The 20,765-nt window shown below is 45.8% G+C and overlaps 1 protein-coding gene and 1 long non-coding RNA gene across 3 annotated transcripts in view; one reads left to right on the top strand and one right to left on the bottom strand.

Moving 5' to 3' along the window:
* The window catches only part of LOC139056217 (uncharacterized), a 42,873-nt gene that overhangs the window by 3,433 nt on the left and 18,675 nt on the right, over positions 1-20,765 (bottom strand). Inside the window, exons 3-4 of the long non-coding RNA XR_011512220.1 lie at positions 11,769-12,010; positions 5,224-5,389 (exon numbers count right to left, since the gene is read on the bottom strand). This is a non-coding gene — a long non-coding RNA (uncharacterized lncRNA). The remainder of the gene's footprint in view (positions 1-5,223; positions 5,390-11,768; positions 12,011-20,765) is intronic.
* The window catches only part of LOC139056212 (nucleoside hydrolase-like), a 28,055-nt gene that overhangs the window by 2,447 nt on the left and 4,843 nt on the right, over positions 1-20,765 (top strand). Inside the window, exons 2-9 of one of the 2 annotated variants that reach the window (XM_070534244.1) lie at positions 1,493-1,793; positions 5,261-5,382; positions 8,943-8,963; positions 13,613-13,648; positions 16,675-16,713; positions 18,305-18,382; positions 19,281-19,313; positions 19,413-19,627. In XM_070534244.1, the coding sequence (XP_070390345.1) occupies positions 1,493-1,793; positions 5,261-5,382; positions 8,943-8,963; positions 13,613-13,648; positions 16,675-16,713; positions 18,305-18,382; positions 19,281-19,313; positions 19,413-19,627 (845 nt within the window). The remainder of the gene's footprint in view (positions 1-1,492; positions 1,794-5,260; positions 5,383-8,942; positions 8,964-13,612; positions 13,649-16,674; positions 16,714-18,304; positions 18,383-19,280; positions 19,314-19,412; positions 19,628-20,765) is intronic. The other variant, XM_070534245.1, reaches the window with a different exon arrangement.

The raw sequence follows: 20,765 nt of genomic DNA, 5'->3' as shown, positions 1-20,765 counted from the left end.
AACACGACGGCAAAGCTTACAGTGGAAACATTCCAATTCACCGCCCCCAAAGAAAGCAAAGGCCGTCATTTCCGCCGGAAACGTATTGCTGACTTTCTTTTTCGATCGTCAGTGGCCATTACTACTCGAATTTGCTTATCCTGGAGAGACTATCAATCGTTTCGGATATTTTGAAACGCCGGATCGGCTGCGTGTCGCAATCAAGAACAAACGACGTGGAAAATTCAGGAATGGGCTCATTTTGCTCCACGACAATGCCCGTCCCCACGTCGCTGATGTGGTTAACATAAACGAGCGAAGTTCTAGAGCGAAACGCTGCAACATCCGCCATACAGCCCAGACATGTCGCCTTGCGACTTCCACATTTTGGAGCATTTGAAAAGAACAGCTCAAGGCAACCAGATTTGTGTCGGACGATGACGAGAAAGAGTCAGACTTTTTGAAGCAGCAACCCACGGAGTTTTACGAGGTGGGAATCACCTGACTCGTCATTGAGAATACGTGTTAATTAAGTACCCCGCTTGTCATATATTCGCATTGGCTCACTTTCATTTGAGAAGCCCTCGTATATTTTGCAGAACTCCTGCTCTTTATATGCGCTCTCTGTTGCGACTATAATTCCGGTGCAATTACTCCCAGTACACGACCGGTGATAGGTGCTCCTGTGCAATACATTGGTACAAAGGCCAGCGTTATTGAGATTTTTCCCTCTCCATGTCATATGTACAAAAATGTAAACAAGGTTGTTGAACGACAAAGTTTCATTAAAATATTTGTCCTCAACTTGTTCGTTTCACAGCTCTTACATTTTTCATATAAGCGGCATGCACTGTTTTGGTCGTTTCAGACTGATATAGTTCTTAAGTTCGTGCGATATTATCTTTACTTATTAAATAGGCAGAAAATATGGAAGCATTCATATCAGTTATTTCGGGCACAATTTTTGAGACACACGAGTACATTCTTTCATGAAAAAACACATGTTTTACTTGTCTTGACACTGCACAGCGTTCAAGAATTGGTTGGCAGCATCTTTGGCAACGACAATGCAGTTATTATTCACGTATATAATCCCTCGACAAATTCTACAAGGAGGAGGCCGACCTGCAACGTCAGCTACGCCCCCCCACCCCCCCAAACAAAATTTCTGGCTTCGCGACTGCTCAGTAAGCATAACGCATAGCCTACACTAGCGTTCTTCGTAGGCTGGAACGAGTTCTTGCGCAGTCATCAATAGCTCAGCAAATCAATCAGTAGGTATACTTTTATATACTAAGTACTATATACGATATACTTAGTATACTATAGACTAAGTATATACTATATACGTTTACCCATACACGCTCCACTGCCAGAAGTAAAGGCGAGCAAGTTGTTGTGATCTTCTCTGGCGTAGAACTCTGTTCGGGCATCGCAGTGGTAATTCGCACTTCTTGCAGTGTTCCCTGTTGTTTGCCCGTCACCATTAAGACGTGGCCTCTCGCTGGCGCAGCCAGCCGCGACCCGGAGTTCAAGAAGCTCCAGCTCGAGATGATGACCCGGTACCCGCACCACGTCCGCAGTGACGCGACGCGCTCGCACTCCTCGAAGATGCCGTACGGACAGCACTCGACCGCCGACGTCGAACAGTCGTTCGGAGAACCGCAGGACGAGACGCAGGTTCCCGTGGCCGCGTCCTCGTCGCAGATGCTGGCGCAGTCGCCGCGATCGCAGCATTACGAAGTGCCACCGGGATGGAGGCCGTCGAAACTGAGCCGCGAGGACTGGTCGGAGTGCAGGGCCCGCGCACGTCGGTACGAGCAAACGACGAACTTTAATAATAATAATAATAGTAATATTTGGGGTTTTACGTGCCAAAACCACTTTCTGATTATGAGGCACGCCGTAGTGGAGGACTCCGGAAATTTCGACCACCTGGGGTTCTTTAACTTGCACCTAAATCTAAGCACACGGGTGTTTTTCGCATTTCGCCCCCATCGAAATGCGGCCGCCGTGGCCGGGATTCGATCCCGCGACCTCGTGCTCAGCAGCCCAACACCATAGCCACTGAGCAACCACGGCGGGTAACAACGAACTTTGATGAGTTTGCGGCGGGATAGTTGGTGTGGTGGGCTTGCGCAGCAAATCTGACATATATTGGGGTAAATGCATCGCATGAAATTGCGGGAAAGAAAAGTACTGCAGTCGCATAATTTTCGAGCAGGATTAAACAGATAAAGACTTACCTGTACAAGCGTGTAAAGTTTACATGAATAGTCGAGCAACATTGTTTCTGACAGAAAAGGCTCGGAATGTGACGACTCATCTTAAACCAACTAATGAGGTTTTGCTTTTTCTCATTCGTTTGCGTATGTATGTATGTATGTATGCATGCATGCATGCATACATGCATGCATGCATGTATGTATGTATGTATGTATGTATGTATGTATGTATGTATGTATGTATGTATGTATGTATGTATGTATGTATGTATGTATGTATGTATGTATGTATGTATGTACGTACGTACGTACGTACGTACGTACGTACGTATGTATGTGTGTGTGTGTGTGTGTGTTTATGTAGGGAGTGTACAGCGCCAAAGTACATATGTTAAACTATGACTTAGGCAAGACAAGGGCAAGCGCTGACCAAGGCCCAAAGTACGCCGCACGAAGTACGCTCGGGGTAATGGAATAAAAGCTAGCTCAATCAGCCAGCCTGTTATGTTCCTAGTTCGCCGGGAACCTGTTCGTCCGTCACTGTTCATCCGTCTATTCTTACTAACCTCATCGCAGTTGCCACGTGCAGTGCCCGTACTTCGCGCCTATTGCAATCGCGCGAAGCACATGCCCTTCCGAAAGTCAAGGCCTTGCTCTGAGGATTCCACCCTGATACCAGCCATAGACGGTACCAGGCTATGTGAAATCCTAAGGTCCGAATGGGCAAAGGCAAGCGCTGTTGTATCGGGAACCCCTGCACCTTCAGCTACAAGAGCCTCGCCTTGGCATCAGAAAAAAAATTGGCTGAGGCTTAGCTTGGTTAAGCCTAGTCAGATGCGAAGCATATTGGTGGCTAAAGTTGGTAAGGCATGGCTGTTCTCGCTCTTCAGAAGTTTCACGGGCACGTCTCATTCATTTGGTAGCATTCCAGCGCTCCGAACTAGTAGAAGTACTGTCAGACTCACTGGCCAAACTAGTGGAAGCACTTTCTTCTCCAGTGATAGAACGTTGTCGCCGAGCCGCATACTGAGCACGTTGCTTGGCCAGACGTTCTTCCCGCTCTTCATCAGTCTCTGTAGCACGCCGCAACCTTCGCTTCTCATTCCAACGAGCAGCTCTGTCTCCAGGAGGCATTTCACCTCGTGAGTGTCTAGCAGAGGCAAGCGCAGCTGCTTATATACCGCCGCGACGCCGCGAGCGACGGCGCGAGTTGGAGCCCCGTTTCTCCTCTGTCGTGACGTCACGGTGTCACGTGGTCAGCCTTGAAGACGACGGCGCGAGTTGGAGCCCCGTTTCTCCTCTGTCGTGACGTCACCGTGTCACGTGGTATTGAAGGCTACACCGCCGCGCCTGAGGAGCTGGGTTGAGCTCTAGTAATATGCTTCGCATAAAAGAAAGGCCGAAGGAGTACTCAGCACTCATGGAGCACACCTCTGACAAACTGTGGGCGGGTGAGGGAGCTATATAGGAGACTGCGTTCCGAGATATGCGCCAAGCGAAGGTTCGAAGTTGCAGTGCACACTTGCGGCTGCGTCGTTGTTCCAGGACTTTGAACCTCGGTCAGAACGTGTCACTGTCTTGCCTACACCCTGGTTTAACCTTCGCTGCTTTGCACTCACGATGATCGATCGCCAACTACTACAGTCCAATCAGCCACCCTGATACGGAATATTTGTATTAACAGCTATGTGCAGGGCTATGCGACTAAACCCGACTTATTTTCTCTTTATAATATCTGTATTACTGCGCTTTTTGTGTAATGTGTTTGCTGTTACCAGCCTTTCTAATGTCGGAGAAAATTGTACTTGTTTGTAGATGCGCCTCCTTGCTATTTGCGATTGCTTCTCAGTACCTACCTACCGAAACCTAACCTACCGCGAAAAACCTGTTCGACAAATTGAAGAAGCAAACCGATATATACAGTCTCCGGTGTCTACGGCGGAATTCTTTGTCCTTACTTCGGTCCTTTCTATTCATCGATAGTGCACGCGAACACACAATGTACAGACAGGTCCACACGCACACACGCAGATACACACGCACGTGCCCGTAGACGCGGGCACAAGAACACAGGAGGCACGTAAGACAACACACAGCGCGGCGTTAGGATATCCCATACGGTTTTCCCCCACCTGCCCTGCTCAGAGTCCGATAGCTTTATTTTTCAGAAAAACCTGCACATGCTAAGCACAAGAAATAAATTTGACAGAAACACTTAAGACCGCTTACGTGTGGGAATGCGAAAGCATTATAGTCGCTTATGCGAATCGTTTTCGATTTATGTTTTCGGCATTCATTAAAATTCTTTGCCGATTCGGTGTGTGCGTGTGTTTTCATACACGTTGGCCACAGACCTTCGCCATAGACAAAGCATACATAGCCCGTCGCAATAGACAAAGCACCGATGAAATCCGAAGAGCGGGAGTGGCAGCGCGCTCATTTTTTTACACTTATGACGTGGCGCCACCTCCTCTCCATTGGCTACGCCCTCAAGTGCCCAAATGACGCACGCACTGGGCCACACGTTTACTCAGCCAGATGACTTCGGCGTGACGTGGCCGCACGCATCACGCACAGCCTTTACTCAGCCGGAACCGTGAAACCGTGAAACCGCCATGGCGTGGGCGGAGCCTCCTCGTCTACCCCCCCCCCCCCCCCCCGACGCCCGTGTTCGATAACCATCCAGCCCGAAATGCACCAAATTTTCCTTTCAAAGCCATTGATTTACTTTGTTTACAGTAACCTCTCTGAGAACGCAGATGTGAATTCGTGTATTTGTGACGCGCACTTCCTCTTTGCGCTGTCGGCCATTTTTGGTACCATCGCTCGCTCACGCCGCCGCCGCTGCCAGATTTTCGCTTAATGGGGCATATAATGCTTTCGCATTAAACGTCGCTTTACGTAGACCAAGTAAGTGAGTATCGTTTGATTTTCTGCGACCGAGGTGGGCCTAGCCAGGTGACGTTGTTTGCTCGCGTCTATTGTGGACCAGATAAAGTTGTTTCACTCACTCACTCACCAACTTGGTGAGCTCGTCTGCCGGTTTCGTATTTTAGGAAACGGGAGAGAGACAGCCGCCACTCCAGGGAGTTCGCCAGAGACTGCGTCATCATCGTCCTTCTCATGGCCTTGCTCCTCCTGCTCATCTTGCTCCTTGCCAGCCAGGGGTACTTCGGCGGTACGATCTGCGATAAGATTTGGGTATCAAGGGCGCACCAAATAGCAACACTAAAATCAGTTGTGAAACTGTAAAATGCAGGGACAAGGAAGCTTGGGGACTCCTATCCAAATAGATGGAACGGAGAAATCGTGTTTCTCAGCAACCACTGTACCGAATTTGATGAAATTTGTTGTATTTAAAGGAAAAAGTCACATTTTAAATAAAAATCATTGAATATTGCAAAATTAAAAAAAAGTAAACGAAATTGTCGACTTTACAATTATGTAACTTAGGGGTGATACAATCATTCTGATAACTGTACCTAATAATACATCTAAAGAGCACAGAAATGGTCATTTTACACCGCTCGGAATGATTCGATTATTATGTGAGTAGCATTTTTGCAAAACTGGTATAAACACTGAAACAAATTCATGACAGTTGTAGACAAATATATCGAATTTGTTCGCTTTACATGCTGTAATTGACGCAGTTTGCAGAACCGCGGTATCTGTTTTTGCTGCAGAGTTATGAACTTGCAAACTACGTGCTTCTGCTTTCTTTGAAACGTGTCGATTTTCGACAATATTTGTAAAGACATTCAGGCTCTTTATCAAAACCCTGTTTCTTACAATCATTAGAATTTATCTTCTTCTCTCAAATGCTACACATTTCATTCAAATCGATCCAGCGGTTTTCTCATAAAAGCATTTCTATTTTACATGTATCTGAACAGCGGCACCCGAGTTAAAGCTTCCTTTTAAGATAGAAGAATTTTTACTTTTCATTCAGGAAACGGAAGGAGGCTCGACAAAAGCGAAATCATTTTCTTGGAGAAGTTCGAGCCCCTTTTACATGGCAGTTAACGCGTGTAACAAGTATGTTTAAAGAATACATTCCGGTCAGCAACATCTGAGTACAAAAGAAATTATGTTGGTCCAACCCACATGCTGGGTTCTGAGAAGCAAATTCTTGATGAGATGGTTAAAGAAATGCCATGCAACTGATCATATTCTGCACAGCGTGTTGTATTTGTACAATGTCGATAAGCTGCCTGCCAGTGGATACGGCAGGACGCGGAGACCTCCACCACGTGACTCCCGTGAACGCACATTATACTGCCCCGAAATCGGCCCCTTACGCTATGACACTGTATCCAGGGTAGGCACGCCCATCAGAGCGGGCCTATCCTGTAGATTACGCAACAGTAAACTGAATTTCACTGGGCGAAAGACCAACCAAGAAGACACGCCAAACCCCAAACCCGAGAAAAGTAGGCATAGAGAGGCTTGCTTAATTAAAGGAATTATGCTCTTGCTGACGAATAATTGTTGCAGTAGATATATTTAAGTATAATTCGTTTTATCACTGAATAATTTGATAGAAAACAAGGTCAGCAGCCAGGACATCTGCAAGGGCAGTAAATATGGTAGTGCGGTGTTGCGCATGAGTTGTGGACATTCGATCACTAATGCGATTCGCGCGTTCTTTCCAGCTCATTCATAATCCGATCATCTCGATAAGGTTTCGAGCCTCGTGATCATCACGAAGCGTCAGTTTTTCATACACACAGAAAGATAGAAAGAAAGACAATAGGTCGCCTGAATATATGCGTTACGTTCGCCCATTACCATGTCACCTGCAAAACGGTCTCTCACACAGTCATCGCTGTACTCAAAAAAAAAAAAAAAAGACTTCCATCAACTTAAAGTGACACTAAGCAGAAAAACTAAATCAGTTCAGAGGGTTAAAGTATTCATTCGGAATTACATTTTCGAATGTTTCAGGATATCATAGGTTGATAATTCGAAAAAAAAATAATTAACGTGCAACTTTTTCGAAAGAAATGTGCCAAAATCACAGCGCAGGCACGTCAGTATGACGTCACATATTTTGATATATTTTCTTGTATATGGGCCATGGTGGAGCTAGCAGTTCAGCCTTTTGCTCATTAGAATACAATGTAATCCACATTTATCGATAAACAACTAACTACAGTCGGTGACAACATAATTTATTACAGGCTCCCCACACGAAACGCAGTGCATCTACTGCCCTTCACCTTCGAAAGAGAGCCCTGCCAACTGGAATCTTATGAGAGCCTAATAATTGTACTCTGCTAATGTAAATGCTAGGCTAAATGCAGAATAAAAGCTTGTTGTTTCAAGCTGAAATATTGTCTTTGGCTGAGCCCTGACGTCGGGATCAGCCATAACATTTGCCAAGACGCTGAAGTGTCTTTCTAAAACCAGTGACACAAAGAGAGATCTATACTCTGAGAACTGCCGTTTTAAAGCCGCACAACGGCTTGACGTCAAAGAAATAAGCGAACCTAATTGGCTGTCTCATCTATGCAAATTGTGTTCGAGTTGGACAGGCTCAAAAAGTCACCCTCGAAATTCATGACGTCACGCCAGCTGTTGGGGAAGCTGGGTGGCGTCGCCATCCACTTTTCGCTTTTGCGCCTTTTCTGGCTAACTATGCCTTCTATGGCGGCAAAAGAGGCTTTATGGGCATCGTAGGAAGGTAATTCACTATACCACATCTTGGCTTATTCTGCGATTTAGTGTCTCTTTATTGTTTCTGTAGCGCAAAGCTTATCTGAAACAGTAGGTACGTTTGCGCTATGTCCGCGAACAAGTGTCGTGAAAGTTAACGTATGGATCTGCGAAAGAGCAGACGAACCCATTTAATTATCTAGCTATTCAGTGTTTGCAATGGAAAACACTTTTACAAAGCATTTGTATTTAGAACAGAAAGTTCTTTTGTACTTTCTACTTCTTATTGAGATAAGTTGAGCAGGAAGCTAGACAGGCTAAGCGAGTTTCACTTATATATAGAAACGTTTTCGTAGAGGCCTGCATGAATCGTAACAAGGACAATTTTTGGGTTCTTTGGGCTACCTACTACTACTCGTCGTCAGTGTTTGCGGTGTCGCTAATCCTTTGAATATTGTTTCATGTGCCCATTTAATAACATGCGATGGCCAAGCGGACAGTTTAATAAGTTTCGTTTTAATTCTGACAAAGACGTGAAAGCTTCGCGAAGACAGTATCGAAGTCAAAAACGATGCAGGCTGTCTTGCTGTCCAAACAAGATGGCAGCTTATCAGGAAGCGTGGAAACTAGACGGGAAGGCTGACTGCGTATATATATATATATATATATATATATATATATATATAAACGTAGCCACGCTTTTCGATGCGCTTATTATCTAAACCACGTTATGGTTTTCGTAGGTTTGCACAGGCGAACAGCTAAAATGCAGAAATAATACGTGCTTTTCTTAGCTTTTGCTTGTGCCCGCGAGGTGACGGCAAGTCGCAGAGGCGCCGTCTCAAAGTCTTCCAGGCGCGTCCCATTACTTGGACTCGAAGTCGTGTCCTTAGCTGTCTACGCAGACTGTATGCGACGGTGGCCAGAATTTGAACACACCCATTGTGCGCAACACGTAATGCCTCCACATACCATTATATACGCTTACAAAGCAGGGTTTGTCGTCGAATTGTTTAACGTTCTCTTTGTGACCAAGTGATGTCTGGGTCTCGATTCTCCTTTCTCCTTTCTCACTTACAGGTGGTGAAAACACTGTAGACAGTAAGTGATCTATGCCTGGTGCTCTTTTTGATCGAAACTTTTAGTGCCTATATGTTAACAAGAAACTATCCCCCCCCCCCCCCTCAACAGGTTCCTGAAACTGTTCTATATGTTGACCATTTCGCTGCTTACAAATAGAGACTTTCGCATGCTTGAGATTTCCCTCGCACAGATACAGAACGGGCGAGGAAGGAAATGGTGAGCCGCAGTGTAGCAACAAAACAGAAGCCTGCCGATTTCTCACAATCTTCGTCTTCGGCTAATCACGAATTTACAAGTAAATTTCACTGCTAAACGCAGGAAAAATTAAATATATGTGTGCCTGGGGCATGATACGCAATTATTATTTATTATTTATTTACTTCAATATGCTGCGCGCCGAGGTTGCCGGCCCAAAGCAAGAGGGGCGTAGCTGTACGAAAACTTTTACGTGAACGAGCGTGACCGGAATTTACACATTCATAGCAAACAGCTGCACGAATAAGCGGGTCTACAAGATACATATTCACAAGTAAGCAGCACGTCAAGGGTCAATAGAATGTGCAGTACGCTGAAAGCGATCATTTACATGAACAGGAGAGACCAGAATACATTCATAATTAAAGATGCTTAATAAGCAGACAACTGCATGAACGAGCGGGACTTCAAATTACTGGCTCATAGGTAAGCTAACAATAAAGCTGAGAGTAAAAAAAAGAAATGAACACCAAAATAGCGGCGCATAAAACGACCTCCACGCACATCAAACGTACCGAAAACATCGATATCATACATTTGCTGACAAATATTTTTCTAGGCAATGATGAAAATCGGGTGCATGAATGGTGAACTAGGGTAACTGATTCAATTCCGATATTGTTCTCAGGAAGAAACTATTATAAGAAGCAACTGTTCCAGCAAAGACAGGTCTTAATGCAGCATGGTTCGGGGTGTGACGCGTTCTTCTTGATGTCAACTGATCTAGACAGGACGAGGGCGTGACATTTGTACAGGATGTTATCTTGGAAAGATAAACGGAGAGAGAGAGCGAAAAGGGAAGGAAAGACAGGGAGGGCTATCTTCCTGAGTATCCACCAGGGGCGTAATCTGTTTGTTCACCATCAGCGCTGAGATAGCCACGTCGCGCCAGTACTTTCCGAGGATAAAACGAACCGCTTTCTATTGAGTGCTCTCGAGCTGGTGAATATCCCTTTTTGCATGTGGCTCCCAAAGCGCGCAGGAATATTCTAGTTTTGGTGCAATGAATGTATAGTACGCTAAAGGTTTATATTTAGAAAGCGTCTCCCAAATTTTACGTGTAAGAAAGCATAGCTTACTAAACACCGAGGAAAAAATTCCGCTATGTGAGCCGTCCATGGTAAATCGTTAGTAACTTTTAGCGTGTCCGGTATTCGGACAAGCGCGGGCGGTTTTCCGGTTTAGCGGGGGCGTCAAGGTGAGCGGCCAGATTGGTGGCGCCAGCTGGTGGCGCAAAGCTCAACCACACAAACACAGAGCTAATTACTGTATTCTGCTTAGCTGCTGGCGTAAATTTTTGACAGTGGCGTACTCGTGTTCACAATTACGCCGCTGCCAAAAATTTGCACGAGTGGCGAAGCAGGATATTGTGAGTTACTGCAGTTTTAGCTATGCGTTTGTCTGGTTGAGCTCTACAACACCAGGCGGCTTCACCGCTCACGTTTACGCCCCGACCATCCGGTAATCCGCCCAAACCGCTCCCGTTTACCGGAATAGTGTACAAGCTAAATGTCTCTGTAACACCCAAGTACCGGCATTGCGTAATAACCGGAATCACTGACTATGGCTATTCTCGAATACGCTAGGTTGCTGCTTGCGTGAAATCCGGAAGGGTACTGACTTTGAAACATTTAATTGCATTTTAGATTCCTGACACCACTGTTCCATTTCAATAGTGATTCTTGGAGAATTTCGTGGTCGCTAGATGAATTCACTTCTTTGAATATAATGCAGTCATCTGCAAATAGTCTTGTGGAAAACGATTCGGGTATTACATCTGTGATATCACTTATCGAAATAAGAAACAGTAACAGACCGAGCACACTGCCCTTTGGTACTCTAGACAGAACTGCCAAAGTAGCTGATGAACTACCATTTACGTCTACAAATTGCGTTCAGTTTTGCAGATATTTTGTAATCCAATAAATAAGGTTCTGAGGAAATTATTTCTCCAAATAATTTTGAAAGTACAAAATGTCTCGTCGGTTTGATGACGCCTTTCCCAGCCAATGTATTAGTGCAACAGACGAACAGCGAACACCAAGCTTGTCCACCAGTACTTCCTTAGCAACTTTCTGCCGGAGCGTCTCCTCTGTTGCATCTTGGGTTTCATTATTTCCAAACACGACAAGATTAGATCTTCTACTCCTGTCTTCCAGTCGCACCAACTTCTCTTGGTGGCCTTTATCGTTTCTGAATTTCACTCAGGGTTGCATTAGAGCTAGCAATAGAATTGGTTTTCGTTGTCACTTTATTGATTTCTTTTTCTATTTTCGATATTCTGTCTGTCAGGGATTCGATGATTTTGCCGGTTTCATCTAGTCTTTTCATGACGTCACCCAGGTCGTTTCGTACAGCCTTCTCTTCCTCTATAAGCGTTTGAAGCGTTTTTATGACCTCAGGATCAGGGTTTTGTTCCACGTCCCCACAGAGTAAAAGCTTACATACATGAAAACACTACGAAACAGTTTTGAAAAGTCTATGTGGGCAGAGCGCAATCAAAAAGCATCGCTCATCATTCTTGGATGAACCGTAATAACTAACCTGAAAGCAGAATAAAGTACGCACGTTCAGGGTTCTGACCACTGCGACATCGCCTGGGACACTGAAGTTTTCGTTCAGCAGCGTCGGGTTTACAAGAAACTTGATTGGTGACGTCACTCCCCAAGCTCTTGTGGCGGCGCCAACTGGATCCGTTGTTAGAAGACGGTTGCTGTAGGCTGCAGTGTCAGTCGTTACCGTGATCGCCTCTGTAGATGGCCATTCCAGGTTCCAGGGTGACTGATATATATGACTGATAGCAGCAATGCCTGTAAGCGCAATAAAGTACGCATTTTCAGGGTTCTGACCACTGCGCCTTCGCCGGGCCCACTATGCCTGATTATGTCATTTCGAAGCGCAGTAAGGGGCGTCTCGTGCATTGAGCCAGTTCGAGAACACTTTTTGTTGTGTGGGTACGGTCAGCTAGCATTACACGGGATTAGAAGTTCCTTGCGGTCACTGGCTCACTGCTTACGAGGTGCGTACAGAGCAGCCTACAAAGGCGAGAAATAAACAAAGAACTCGGCGTCATGTTCAGTGGCGTACCAACTACTCCTAAAGTGGGAGAATATAGAGATATGGCATACTTTCTCCCCAACTTTTGACAGGAAGGGGAGGGGGGACAAGTGCCCACTTTGCCCCCCTCCGGTAGCACGCCTATGGCTGTGATAATCCTTGACTCCTTGAAACGCTTTCGCCAAATTTGCTAAAGGGAGACTTGAACGAAATTGCCCACGTACGGAGGAGAACTTAACAGACTGGCTAAAGTTTCAAATTTCAGACTATGTAGGGCGGGGCAAAATGTGTTGGGAATACTCATACATGAGGACTATTTTAGCTCTAATATTTCAATCTGAAGTGCATGAAAAAAGAAAAGAAAGGCGGTATTCACCGAAGGCATAGCATATATATATACAATAACGTTCGTGTTGTTGTAACACCACATGCATGATTTATCCACAAGTTGTGGACACATTGTGAAGAAGCGCGCGCACATACACGCACACACTCGCTCACAAACACGCACGCACGCACAAGAAAAGGAAGCGATGTCCCGTGCTCCCAAGAAGTTGGAACAGCGCTGCGTTGATTTCTCGGGAGCTAGTGTTTTTCTTCTTTTTTTTTCTGCTCATTGTGTCGAAGAAAGATTACGCTTTATGGCTAATGGTAGCTTAGGGGGGGTACCAATTTGCGAAATCGCTCTAAGACACAGAAGAGCTTGCTACGTGAGACAAGTGGGCTTCTTTGTAAAAAGCACTGCGTTTTAGGAAACTTAAAGGGAAAAATAATTTGGTGGATATTTCGCACACCACCGCACGATGTGGCCCGCCCATATCGAGCGAAATAAGATTTAAATAAGTCTTTTAAACATTGGAGAGCTATAAGCTCACTCTAAGGATAACTCTAAGCTCACTAAATAAATGAGGAAGAGGGTACGCACATAACCCTTTGTTTCCCTAACCTTCGTGAACAAACAACTTAGCCTTCGTTTAATGTTACATGTGTAAAGGATGACAGCGAGCGATGGTGAAGGAGCCCATTTAATGACGATGACAAGAGGCATTTATTGAGGGGTGGCTGGAAAGCCTATAATGGGGATTAGGAAGAGGAGGGGGGAGACGTATTCAATAATGTCGCAGTGCCTGCTTCAAAACATCTAGAGATGTTAGTCAAAATACGGATAGAAGTGGCACGCGCTTTCAAATAGTGTTCGTGTTTTTGTGAGATTACATTTTTATTCACTTTTCTTTAATAATAACAGCATTGTCACTGATTAGCGGCTGGAGGATACTGAAAACATGTTGAGATGCACAGCTTACGATCGTTGAAAGGTTATGACAAACATCGCCGTTCGTTTTTTATACTTCCAGCAATGCCTCCACCTTTCGACCCTAAAGGTCTTTCTGGCAAGTATAAGAACATTTTTTTACGATCATTTGACGGCCTAGTTCTTTGCGGTCCGAATTAATAATTCGAGTTGAATGGTCCAGTCATTATTAGATTGCTGGGTTTCCATACTTTAAGGTATTTCAAAGTGTATCTACAGTGATATTTTAGTCATACGATGGTGCAACCAATAACGCGTACGTTTTATGGCGCAATGAAGAGGAAGCGTTAGCTCTAGGTTACCATTTACACAAGTACGTTAAGCAGACAGCTTAAACGCCGAAATGCTCGCATAGCCGAATCGAACGATTATGTCGCATATAAGAGACATAAAGCCGTTGTCCTTACGTCGTTTTGAAAAGGGATGATGAAATAACGATGAATTTCGAGGTAACTTAACCACCAACCTCGCGAAACCCGTAACGGAAAGATAAAAGAAAAGAAAAGAAAAGAAAGAGGCAGTTTCGCCCGTAGGCCAAGCAATGAAAACAATGGCAAGGTTTGACGCTGCGCTCGAAGGCATCTTAATGTTGTTCAACAGCTTTAAGGCAACAAAGGCAACAAAGTGTTTTGATCGTTTCCGCGCAACGCTCAGAGAAGACGGCCCGGCCTCGCTCACTGACTAGGCGAGCGTGGCGCTCCTGTTAGCCAGGCGCGCGGCGAGTCACGTGGTCAGGCGGCAACCCAGCTGCGGAGAGCGCATGCGCCAACCCGGCGGCGGCGGCTGTACTCGGCGCGGCGAATCACGTGACGCGTTGCGCGCAGCTGAGGTCGAATGAAGGTCAAATTGCTGGCGACGGCGAAACTCGGCTCGACGCGGTTGGTAAAGCTTTCGCTTTAAAAGTGCAGAGAAAGAAATGGTGTAACGTTGCCATACAGAGATCGACTGCATTGTAAAAGCTACAGCGGCGTCTCACTTCGTGAACGCTGGTTACGCGAAAGCGTATATGTACAACGCGAACACGCACAACGAGCACCGCGGCGTAGATGTAAGTACGAACGGTAAAGGCGCGAACGCGACCGCGGTCGCTACATTGACCTCGGCGTTACAACACCTGGTGCGCCAGAGGGAAGGCGCACATTGCTACACATGCAAGGAAGAGACGTCGCGCTCATGCACAGCGAGCACTGCAACGATTTTCTTCTCCACCTCCAGCCCCCTTCCATGTCCGGCGCTCGCATTCCTAGCGGCTTCAAACATAATCTTGCCGATCTCATAGACGGGCCATGTAAGCTTAAGCGTAAAAGTACAAACAGTGGCTAAGTTCATCCGTGTAGTTGCCACACCCGCAATACCACGGCGCAGAGGACTCGGGATATAGTGCTTCGTCCTTCGCAAAAATAGCTTTCGCAGACTTCATTGTGTGGTATCGTGCCAAGCTGCTATTTTACACGAAAGGAGCGAATAAGTTGGCGTTGAACATGCTTGGAACACTGCGAAATGTATGCCGTAAACGTGCACAAATTCCAGTTAATCGGCACTTACGGATGTCAGCGAGCGCACCAGGTACAAGTGAGTGTTACAATATGGATCAAAAGATGGCGCCACCATCTTTTGCGCGACACGTGGGCCGAACGCTCCGAAAACCCACCGACGCACCAATTTGGGTCACTGGGAATTTATCGCTCTTGAACGAGCCTCTCTGACGTCAACTTAGATGAGCGGGTATGTGCGACGGCTTATATGCCACTCTACATTGACAGGAAAACTATTTTTTAAAAAAAATTCCGGCATTGGGAGCAATCGAACCCTTGTCGTACATACACACACATTCTTGTCTCAATGTACAGTAACACATGCGCCACGCGCGCACTTCGTGTCCGCGTCGCCAGATGGCGCAGCGTGTTCAGTGGGAAGCACGCGAGAGAGGAATCCGACTGCGCATGTGCCTCAACGATAGCGCTGCTTTGCGGCGGCAGTACAGCGTGATGCCATACATGTCGATATTGACGACGACATTCATCGTGGAATGGGTTCCGTCGGAATTTGTTTCTTTAGAATTTTGGTAGATCTAATATAAAGGATCCATTACTAAAGTGTCAAACAAAACACGTGGGCTTACCTCGAACTTCTGCCCTGTTATGCTCAATAAAGTCCCTTTCTTGCTTTTAAATTTAGGGGAGGTGGGGCCGGGATGATGCGAGCAATGCATGTGTACTTCGTTGCAATACTGGCGCCGATTATATAAAAGCTTGTCGTAGCTTATGCGTTTTCCACGAAACCATCATAAAATAAGTCCTGACAGGGTCAAATACCACTACGAAGCAATTATTTGGATAGTTCTTTAGTGCGACATTGCTGACTAGTTGATCTAAATTGTCATTTGTAATGCAAGTAACGTCCGCCTTTTAAAGCATGGTCGAAGGACATAGGTCTAAGCTAACTAAGGTCTAGTTTAACTATGGCAGACTAAGGAGATAAACGAGACTAACTTAAAAGAAAGTGTTAAAAAATGAAGAGTGCTGAATAGTTGGGTTAACCCGCCGTGGTTGCTCAGTGGCTATGGTACTAGACTGCTGAGCACGAGATCGCGGGATTGAATCCCGGCCACCGCAGCCACATTTCGATGGGGACGAAATGCGAAAACACGCGTGTACTTAGATTTAGGTGCACGTTAAAGAACCCCGGGTGGTCGAAATTTCGGGAGTCTTCCACTACGGCGTGCCTCGTAATCAGAAAGCGGTTTTGGCACGTAAAACCCCATAATTTATTAGTTGAGTTACAGACTTGTCTCGGTTTAGTGTGCACCTGCTTGGTGCAGAATACGGATCACTGTTTTAACAAATTTTTCTTCTAGCAAGCAGAGTAAATCTCGAGTTGAACTTTAACAGAATGCTCTGTTGCTCATTCACAGCCATGGTAGATAGTCAACACACAAGGTTCAAATTTACTTATTCCGCTTACAGGGTAAATGTGGATGAGTTCATTGTCTGTGTTTTCTTTCGGGAGCTTACAAACTGGATTTCCGAGCAAGAGGAACGGAACAAATAGTTTGGTGAAAAGAACAAGAAAGAAGCAGACAACGTAATTTTTCTTCTATTACAGTGCCCCCTTTCACTCGAGAGTCAAATGAAAAGGTCATCTGTAAGTACATAATTTTCTTGCTCACTATATAGTTACGGCTACTCCATATGACATTTCACCTTATGTCACAGTGGGCTTCTATTTAAAAATTTGAGTATACTCGCACAATAATTTTGAGTAGGTATATATACACGTTGCATCTTTTTTTTGTGTGTGTGTGGGAGTTGAGGTAGTGAGATGTGGGGGTTACTGGCTCCTTACAAAATTAACTATAGAAGGGAAATCTGCCGCCACCATCTATATGCGAGTTTCTTATCGATGCTGTGCACGAATGATGTGATGTGGACGGTTCGGCTCGCCCTGAAGGGGGTTTGACGTTGAACACGATCATGGCTGTAAAAATAAATCTTTTCTACAATGAAAGCTGCATGACAAGTCTGACAGTTCTCCCCCACTACCATATAATATAATGACTGCACACGTATTAAGCCGACCAAAAAGAAAGCTTAAGAAAAGAAAACATACGATTGAAACCGCCGCATAGTGAGTACAAAATACTGCATAATAAACTTCACTCGTCTTTCGTGCGATGTTAGTGATCCACCGGTACAGTTCTTGTTTGATATAACTGCACGCCTTAGTGCTAGTTCTTGCACTCTAGAAAACGAAATTTACTGTTACCCAACAAAAACGAAAGGAAAAAAATCGTATGATGCGCTGTTTTAGTAGAGACCCAACCATTCTGGTACACGTGCCTTCAGTGTATTTCGAGGTGCTATTTCGAACATTCGAAATCCATCACGTTGCATGTTGAGCCAATCAGAGGACACGCGGACGTCCTGTGAGCCAATGAGCGATGACTATAGACGGCGAATTTCGCGCTGTGGTGGAACCTCGGAACTGTCAAGAATAACACCTTTGGATTTGGGATAAATATGCCGACTTGAAGCCTACACTTTTCGGTATGTATAGGCATACAACAGCACAACAAAGCGCCACGCTTTCCTTTATTGGGAATTGCAAAAAAAAAAAAGAAAGGAAAAAGCTTTGATACTGACCATACGGCTAAGGAAAAAACATTTTACTGTATTTTACAATGAACGCATTCCCTTCCATCCTAGTCTGCTTTTAGGAGATAACCCATTAGTAGAAACTTCATCTGTTTTTAGTTTTTTGAAAGACGCAGCGATCCTATACGAAATATAACGTATCACAGAACTACTTATTTTAAAAATTATTACCCGGTTTTTTCACGCATCTTATGATACACCTCACCCGTTTTCTCAGTTCTGAGAAGAAGGCTGAGGTCTTCATTTGGTTCGTTGGGCTCCTCAGAGGCCTTGTTCGGACAAGGACCTCGCTGAGGATACCCAATTTTTCAAATAAGTTATACCATGTGTTTGGCGCATGATAGCCTAAGTTGCTTATGCGCCATAAAACCCAATACAATACAATACAATGACCATACGCCCAAGGTCACTAGGCAGGGAGAGAATCCCACAAAATCTGTAGCTACAAAAGTAAACATCCTCGTGATGTTAATGCATACTCGGGAGACGCGGGCAGTGGTGGTATGCAGGGACTTTGTCACAACGCAAACGATGGCGTTGAAGGAACAAGCTTGGCGTCAACATTATCTCGTGTTTTGCAGATCGCGATCGCGTCACCCGTCATCCCCCAGGGACAACGAAGAAGAAATCGCCTCGGACGAATGTTGCGACGGCTGAAGGTAATGCCCCGTTTCAGGTTCACGCGGACTCTATAGTGAGCACGAAGCCATGCGCCTCTTTTGTTTGTTGCGACGCAGGTGGGGCTTAGCTTAGGGGTTCGAACTCGTTGAGTCTCCGCAAGCGTTGAGCGATCTGAAAAAGATGCCAGCGTAATATTTATTGGAAGATTTAAATGGAGCCCTTTGGCAGTACAGTATGGATTAATACAAAGAAAAAAATAAACGAAAGCAAGAGGAACAAACGGACACCACATGAACGCAGCGCTCCTTTAATTTGACAACAAGGAAACAAGCAACAAATAAACAGAGGGCGTGTTGTCGCCTTCTTCTTGTCGGCTTTCGTGTTTATGCGCTCCTTCTATTTATCACTCATTACCAATTTGCCCAACAGTCTATGCTTCTCAATAAGTAAACAAATTTGGGGAGGGGGAAAGGGGGAGGGGGGTCAGTGCCACTCCTTGCTGCGCTGTGTTCGTGTGTTTCTTCTATTTTAGATCGATGTGCGCTATCTATTAGCTGATCAGTAAATAAAAAAAAGTAAGTCAGTCAGTCGGACGATCGGCCTGGCTAGTCTAGACAGCAGTTTATAGTCTATACCGGACTGTGTCTCACAGTCGAGTATAGTGCCTCCCGGTCCCATGGGTTAGTGTCCGCGGTTGAGCGTTCGGTGGATACACGTATATCGTTCGAGGCAGAAAATCTTCGAAATTCCGACTTTTTGATCAAACTCGCATAAAAGCAGCCGCAATAGCAGTACCTGCCGCTACCAAATCGCTACACTTAGACGACGCAGAATAAACTTACTCTTCGTACGACCGTACGGACGCAATGCTTATTCGTCGTCGTGGTGTGTGCTTCGTGCGATGCCGATGCAAAGCGGTGAATGTCTCCCCCACAGAAACTGAGCCGTCGTTTGACACCATCACAAATGGCAAGTTGAATGGCTTTTCCTTTTTGCTGTTTGAATAAATTACGGGTATATACGTACAAAACTAGCTAAATCCGTTGGCGCGCGCCCCTATATATATAGTACGGCCGAAGACGCCGAAGCCAATCCCGAAAGGCGGTCCACTGAGACTCATCGTGGACGTGGACACGGGTGTGGACGACGCCATGGCGCTCATCTTCGCCCTGACCTCGCAGCGCGCTACGGTGGAGGCGATCACCGTGGTGGCGGGAAACGCTTACCTGGACGTGGCGTACAACAACACCCTGCGCGTGCTCAAGCTCCTCGACAGGCCTGAGGTGGGCATCACGTCACTTCCGTCGTGGTTCTTTTGGCGAACGTAAGCGAAGGATGCGAAGGACTACGACGTGGCATATTCGTTATCTTATCGAGCCTTCTCGGTGCTAACTGGCCGAAGGCTGCATGCGACGGCCGTTCGAAAGCAATCTGCTGCTGCGCCCGGGGTCTCTGTTGCAGAAAGCTGGCCAGCGTGCTCGAGGTGATGAAGAGTGATACCACGGCCGTTGGCGGTGATACGCACCGTTCGTGTGTTCACAGGCGACAGTCGTTTTGAGCGCGGATCGAAACGGTTTCTGAATTTGAGAGCAGGCATGTGCCGTAGAGAGCTCGAGAAGCTCGTCGGCAGAGCCGATATGTGAGCGTCCAGCGTCAGTACCGAGACCTTTAGCAACACGAGTGAAGCGAAGGCGAAGTGACTGAAGAATCTGTAAGCAGCCGGTTGAGAGAGTGTATCGCTATTATTAGTTTGTCTATTTAAGTACATAACTCTGCAGCTACAAGATGCTGCGCATGGCATCCAAGGTAGCTGCTATTGTATACCGGCATCTACAAATTGTTGTGTACACCTCCCTGACCTTAAATGACATTACATGTGTCTGTGGTGAGCAAAATATATATGCTATATATATTGGAAAAGAAAGACTGTGGGCGTATCATTGCGGCGCCAAAGTTTCGGTAACGCAGCTTGGCAAACATCGCCAAAAGTCGTCAAATGCCCTTGACGTATAGGCAAACGTTTATGGTAAACCGTTGGCACAAAACTGGGAGTCGTCTCTTCCCTTTGATTTCCCATATTTGTTGTGCTACTCTATGTGCCAAGCCAGTCGATATACGCGAAAAGCGATGACGCAGGCCAACGCTCCCCAAGAACTTAATGTGACTGTACTCCTGAAGCATGGGTGCCCCAACTTTAATAACGTGCCCCAACTTTTCTCACAAAGCTCTAACGCAGGAGGAAGCAACGAGTTGGCGCGGATTGCAGACAAACTCCTTCCCAAATTTATACATCCTAAACAAAATGTACCCAACACAATACAGAGACACCTGCCCATGGTGCGGGGCCACAACCACACTATATCATGTCGCATGGGAATGTAAACACAATAAATCATTGCACCAACACAATAACCCGAGTGC

Source organism: Dermacentor albipictus, chromosome 2 (genome assembly GCF_038994185.2).
Source record: "Dermacentor albipictus isolate Rhodes 1998 colony chromosome 2, USDA_Dalb.pri_finalv2, whole genome shotgun sequence".
Classification (NCBI taxonomy): Eukaryota; Metazoa; Arthropoda; class Arachnida; order Ixodida; family Ixodidae; genus Dermacentor; species Dermacentor albipictus.
This window is presented reverse-complemented; position numbering and strand designations above follow the sequence as displayed.